Raw genomic sequence first — 6,139 nt, 5'->3', positions numbered from 1 at the left:
ATGTGGAGCGGCATTTTCGAACTGTTCACGGAAAATACGACACTACATTCCCGCCGAAAAGCGAGCTAAGAAAGAAAAAGGTGAAGGAACTAAAATCCCAGTTGTCAATGCCAAAGTCATTTTTCACACAACAAACTTCAAAAGCGAAAGCCGCCACCGAAGCATCGTTCCGGGTGAGTCACATCATCGTTAAAAACAAGAAGTCTTTTCAAGATGGAGAGATGGTAAAAGAGGCATTCGTTGAAGCAGCTGACTCATTGTTCCGAGACTTTAAAAATAAGGCAGAAATAACATCTTCGATCAAAGCTCTCCAGCTGTCAAGAAGTACAGTTACACAGTGCTGTGAAGCCATGGCGGAGGATTTAACCCAGCAACTTTGGAAGGACATCGGAGATTGCCAGTGTTTCTCACTGCAGTTGGACGAATCTACGGACGTGAGTGACACAGCCCAGGTGTGCATTTTCATTCGTATGGTGTTTACTGATATCACTGCAAAAGAAGAGCTATTAACAGTCCTGCCCATGAAAGAACAGACGCGAGGAGAGGACATATATCAGTCGTTCAAAAACTTTATCGAGAAAACCCAGCTCCCAGTGTACAAATTGGTGTCTATTATCACAGATGGAGCACCCGCAATGGTTGGCCGCTTGAATGGATTTATTGCCAAGTGCAGGCAGGACGATGCTTTCCCGGACTTCCTAAATTACCATTGCATAATCCACCAACAAGCGTTATGCGCTAAAATGCTCAACATGAAGGAGATCATGAATGTTGCAACGAAGATCGCCTGTTCTATTCGCACCAGATCTCTTCAAAGACGGTTATTTCGTGCACATCTGGAGAAGGCTGACTGCGACCACTCTGAGTTGTTGCTACACACTGACGTGAGGTGGCTTAGTCGAGGGAAATTCCTGCAAAGATTTCGAGAGCTCTGTCCGGAGATTAAGGAGTTTTTCCGTGTAGCTGGACAAGCAGAATACATGCAACTTAATGACGGTCAGTGGCTGTTAGACTTGGCATTTTTAACCGATCTGACAAACATGTTGAATGACCTTAATCTACAGCTGCAAGGAAAAGACAAAACAGTGATCAACATGATCAGCTCAGTTAATGCTTTCAAACGAAAGATGCAACATCTCTCTTTAAAGCTGCAGCGCCATGATTTGATAAACTTTCAAAACCTGGCGTCAGAGCTGGAGATGCAGGGGATGGCCTGTTTGCAACTTGACAGTGCACGCTACACAGAGCAGATTGACAATTGTCTGTCAGAGTTTGACAAACGCTTTCAAGACTTTTCTTTGCTCGAGCCAGTCGCTACCTTCATGTGCTATCCTTTTCGGGAAGATGCTGATGTCGATTCACTCGCATCAAAAATTGCAAAACTATTTCACCTGAACTCTTCTGGAGTGGAAGATGAGATTTTGACACTACAAGCTGACATTGAGCTGAAGTCCAGAGATCATGGACAGTTCTGGAACTTACTCACAGAAGTAAAGTACCCCAACATGAGGAAATGTGCTGCCTCTTTGACTGCATTATTCGGCTCCACTTATTTATGTGAGTCATCATTTTCCCACATGAACATCATTAAGTCCAAGTACCGTTCCACCATGACTGATGAACATTTGGAAGTGTGTTTGAGGCTGGCCGTCAGCAGCTACTGTCCGGACTATGCATCCCTGGCTGATTCAATTCAGTGCAAGTCATCAGAGTAAACTCAGGTAATGACAAAAAATTTACATTGTTAATTGTGTTGTGAAATATTGGATATTGCGGTTATGCATGTATATACATTGTAGATATAAAGAATCCTCAATATATTTATAAATAAGTATATGTTTTGGATTTTTGTAGTGGGTAGATCATGTTGACTTGGTCATTTTATAAGTAGCTCACATGCGGAAAAAGTGTGAGCACCCCTGCTGTACAGGATCGGATGCATTTGTCCCATGTAATATTGTTGTGAGTGGAGAGGTGTACTTATGGGCAGGTCGTGGCTGGTTAAAGGATGAAACACGACTGTCCTTTCTTGGGTGACACTTGCATTCAATTTGCAACCAGGATGAGAACAAAGGTAAGTCATACGTCATATCTCCTTGTTCCCTGTAAATGTGCCGTTTGAAGCGACTGGAATGCTCTGCGGGCAACTTTTCAAGTAGGCGATCGACATGGGAGCCACAATTTAGTTCTGTCCGTCCTTGATCACCCATAGTGCTAAGCAAACCAACTAAAGCTTGCACATGAAGAGCAAAGTTATCCAGAGTCCGACCATCACCTGCTCTGATAGGAGGAAGCTCCAGTATATTCTTTAGCTCTTTCAATGCTAGCTGTCTTGGTTGCCCATAACGCTCATCAAGGGCTTTGATGGCTTGAGTGTATGGGTCAGGAGCATAGGAAAAGGAAATAGCTAACCGTTTAGCTTGGTCTACTTTCAGATGATCAAGAAGGACATGATATTTGAAATGCTCTGTCTCATGAGGGTCAAGCAGGTTAGTAAGGGCCATTCGTAACAGCCTATACTGGATTTCATCTTCTCTGGTAAGGTCTGGGAAAGAAGGACCCTCAAGTTTATACACATGTGTTCTAGTGCTAACAGGGTGACTAGAACTAGCAGTAATGGGTACCGAAGGTTTTTGTGCATGCAAACCATCAGATGTAGCTGGTTGCTGCTTTACAGGAGGGTGCTGCCTTGGTTCTGGAATGCAAACGAGAGGTTGAGCGGGGTCTTCATCTAGAGGAACAGCAGGTTGAACACATGAAATCTGGTGGGGACCTTGCAGTGGCGTGGCCAGGAAATTAAAAGGAGTCTCATCTGGTGTCGGAAAAACTGGTCTAGGCAAACCACTTGAAGGAACTGCAGCATCTAATATTGTTGAATTAGGGAAAGGAGGGCTAGCAGCCAGAACTTCACCAGAGTGACGGCTAACCTGGGGGGGGGCTGAGAGGGTGATTGACATGTTGCTGGATCAATCACTGGGAACTGCTCATGTTGCTGATGTGTTTGGGGAATGGCTTGTAAACCGCAAACAGAGGATTTAATTAAGGCCAAGCACCACACCCAATCAAAGGTGAGGAAAAGAAACAAGGTGCATCTGGTGAAGTGAATGTGCTAGAAGGTGAGCCTTTACAACAAAACAGCTGCAAAAAACTTTGTTGTTTGCAAAACTCGGTTACTTTTTTGAATAAGTAACTATGTGGTAGGACTTGACTTAAGCGGAGGAATGCAGGAGACTGATGCTGTCCAGTGTAGCAAGTGATTTATTCACCATTTTGTGACCCAAACAATATTTACAAAGAAATAAAAAAGAAACTCAAGTCTATAATTAACTCAGTTCAAATAAACATAACTGAACTTAAATCAACGGAAATTAAAGTCAAACTGCACACAGCTACACTGACCTGAACCTTTCTCGTGAAACACCTGAGTTCTTCTGCTTAAATCGTCCACTTAACCAAACAATTTCTCCTCTGGGCTATTCCATTCAGTAGGTAAGATGAACATGATTATATTCAATCCTCTACTACTCCTCTTTACTGGCAACATAAACTCTGTGGTGTAATCAATACATATTACAACAATAAATCTATTTCTTTATGAACCCTCTAAAATCAACTTTATTAAATCATAAGAGTTCTTCCCCTCCTGCACTTGGTCTCTTCCTGTGACCTCAGATGAACCCAGAAGCTATAAAGCAGGAAGTAAAACTACATTTCCTCCTTTTGTTTCTGGAAGACAGGTAGATAAGGTAAGTTCTAAACAATACAAATTAACAGTTGAAATAAAGAACATGTTAACTTAACAAACTTGTAGGGATTGATTTAAACCAAGATGTTATATTATATAATCTGTAAAAGTGCAGAACATAAACAAACCCGGGATAGTAGATGTTTGCCTGTTGCAGATTACATGTGAAATATGGTTAAATCAAAGCAAGAATGTTAACTAAGAATATAGACAAATGGTCTTCTCACCCACTTTGTCACAAACTATAAAATTAATTGCCCAACACTGGTCACCAGTGTAACCACGGTAACGTCTGACCCCACTTCCGCCAATCCCTTTATTGTGGCAGGAATGAACCCTGTATAAGTTCCGGGTCAATCAGCTGCATGTTCCCTGCTCCCCTGGCTGCTGTTGTGCCTGTGGTTGGCGTTCTTGTCAGATATTGACAAATTACAGACTACATACCAGTTGACAGCGTGCAATAACCCGGCCGATTCATTCACCTTTACACCCTCTCTCAATCGACTCAACGGTCAGGTTTTTTTTCCCCGTGATCAGCCCTGATCAGCGCGGGATGGCGAGCCACCCGACCACCGCTGCATTGCGGTAGGACTTGCGAACCTTTGGACTAAACTGAACTGTTGACACATGACCTGTCACAGGTCAATGAAACTAAAGTGATCACATACTGGACTAAACCTCATCCCACCTCCTTTTGGAACCTAATAAGCTGTTCTGTATTGTCAACATTATTTTTGTTTGTGATATATATATATATGCATATATTTTTTTTATTTTTTTGTACATCTCTCTATATATTTCTCATAACAAACATAATATATATACTTTTGAGCTCTATTTTGGTTTCCTGTGTTTTATTCACACACTCAGGCTCCATAGACAAAACTACTTCTGATTGCTCATTTTCTATGAAGCTGCAGTCAGGCGCCCTGGTCCTTTACCGCGTTACAAGTGGTGAGCCAGCCAGGAGCCTTTGTGTGTGAATTTTTCTTTTCTTAATTGCTTTGTTTTTGCTGAAATTCAAAAATGGATTCAGTTGCACTTTCTGGCATAAATATATCACAGTCTGTGATGATCTCCGGTGTGTCTAACACAAAAGCTGATAACGAAATTCTCGATTACTTGCGTACTTATACCTCGTTACTTAAATGAGGACAATGGAGTAGAGGAAGAAGAAAGGGAACTGGAGCAGCAGCAATTGTCCTCCTTTCAGACCGGTTTCCACTGACCAGCACGGGGCACGACCCCATCAAAGCCAGATTGGACCAACTCCAAGAGTATCACTCACAGCACATGATCTCAATCCACCACAAATACAAAGGGTTGTTGTTGAGCATGTGGTCCGAAACCCAGACATGAGCGCCACAACTTCACTACGTCTCTGTGCTTTTTCAGGAAGGATTCCTAAGCCAAGTAGTGAAGCAGATTTTGAATCATGGCGTTCCCAAATTGATCTACTGCTTGCCGACCCCAGTTTGTCAGCTCTACACATCACCAGATGTATTATAGAGAGCCTATTGTCACCTGCTGCTGATTTGGTAAAGGTCTAAGCCCCAACACATTGCCTTCAGTCATACTACGTGTACTTGACTCAGCTTTTGGAACAGTTCAAGATGGTGACGAATTGTATGCTCAATACTTAAATATTCTTCAAAATCCAGGTGAACGACCATCCGCTTACCTCCAAAGACCAAGCAAAGACCACGACCATTTCATCCTCAAGATCTTGATGCTGTAAGGAAACCCCTGCAAAAACTTCTTGACTCTGGAGTTATCAGAGAATCCGACTCACCATTTGCCTCTCCAATTGTGGTTGCGCGTAAAAAGAACGGCAGTGTACGTCTTTGTATTGACTACCGCAAACTCAGTTTGCAAACAATCACCTTCCACCTTCCCAGAAGAAACTGAGACCAACTATAAAGCCAGAAAATTACCTCAACTCCAAAGAGCCATTTGGAGGACGATGGACGCAAATGTGTCAGCAAGCTTTTGAGTCCATAATTGACAAACTTACTTCTGCCCCGTTTCTGGCATTTGCTGATCCCAGAAAACCATACACACTCCACACTGATGCCAGTCCCACAGGTCTTGGTGCGGTGCTGTATCAAGAGCAGGATGGAAAAAACAGAGTTGTAGCATATGCCAGCAGAGGTCCTTTACCGCGTTACACCAGGGTGCTGGAGAGGAGAGTCCATCCGTTAGTCAAACCTCAGATACAGGAGGAACAATGCGGTTTTCCTCCTGGTCGTGGAACACTGGACCAGCTCTTTATGCTCTCAAGGATACTCGAGGGTGCATGGGAGTTTGCCCAACCAGTCTACATGTGCTTTGTGGACTTGGAGAAGGCATTCAACCGTGTCCCTCAGGGGGTCCTGTGGGGGGTGCTCCGGGAGT

The 6,139-nt window shown here is 43.3% G+C and overlaps 1 protein-coding gene across 1 annotated transcript; it reads left to right on the top strand.

Moving 5' to 3' along the window:
* The first annotated feature begins 350 nt into the window (after window positions 1–350).
* LOC146573572 (general transcription factor II-I repeat domain-containing protein 2-like) lies at window positions 351–5,483 on the top strand. Its single transcript, XM_085275449.1, has 2 exons — window positions 351–1,557; window positions 5,407–5,483. The coding sequence occupies exons 1-2, from the start codon at window positions 351–353 to the stop codon at window positions 5,481–5,483; spliced, it is 1,284 nt and encodes a 427-aa protein (XP_085131575.1).
* The last annotated feature ends 656 nt before the right edge of the window (window positions 5,484–6,139 follow it).

The sequence above is a fragment of the Mchenga conophoros genome, linkage group LG5 (genome assembly GCF_057382185.1).
Source record: "Mchenga conophoros isolate Kocher_MC1m ecotype Shallow Benthic linkage group LG5, M_conophoros_male_GT1.1, whole genome shotgun sequence".
Taxonomy (NCBI): Eukaryota; Metazoa; Chordata; class Actinopteri; order Cichliformes; family Cichlidae; genus Mchenga; species Mchenga conophoros.
The sequence above is the reverse complement of the archived record's forward strand: the minus strand, read 5'-3'. Positions and strand labels throughout refer to the sequence as shown.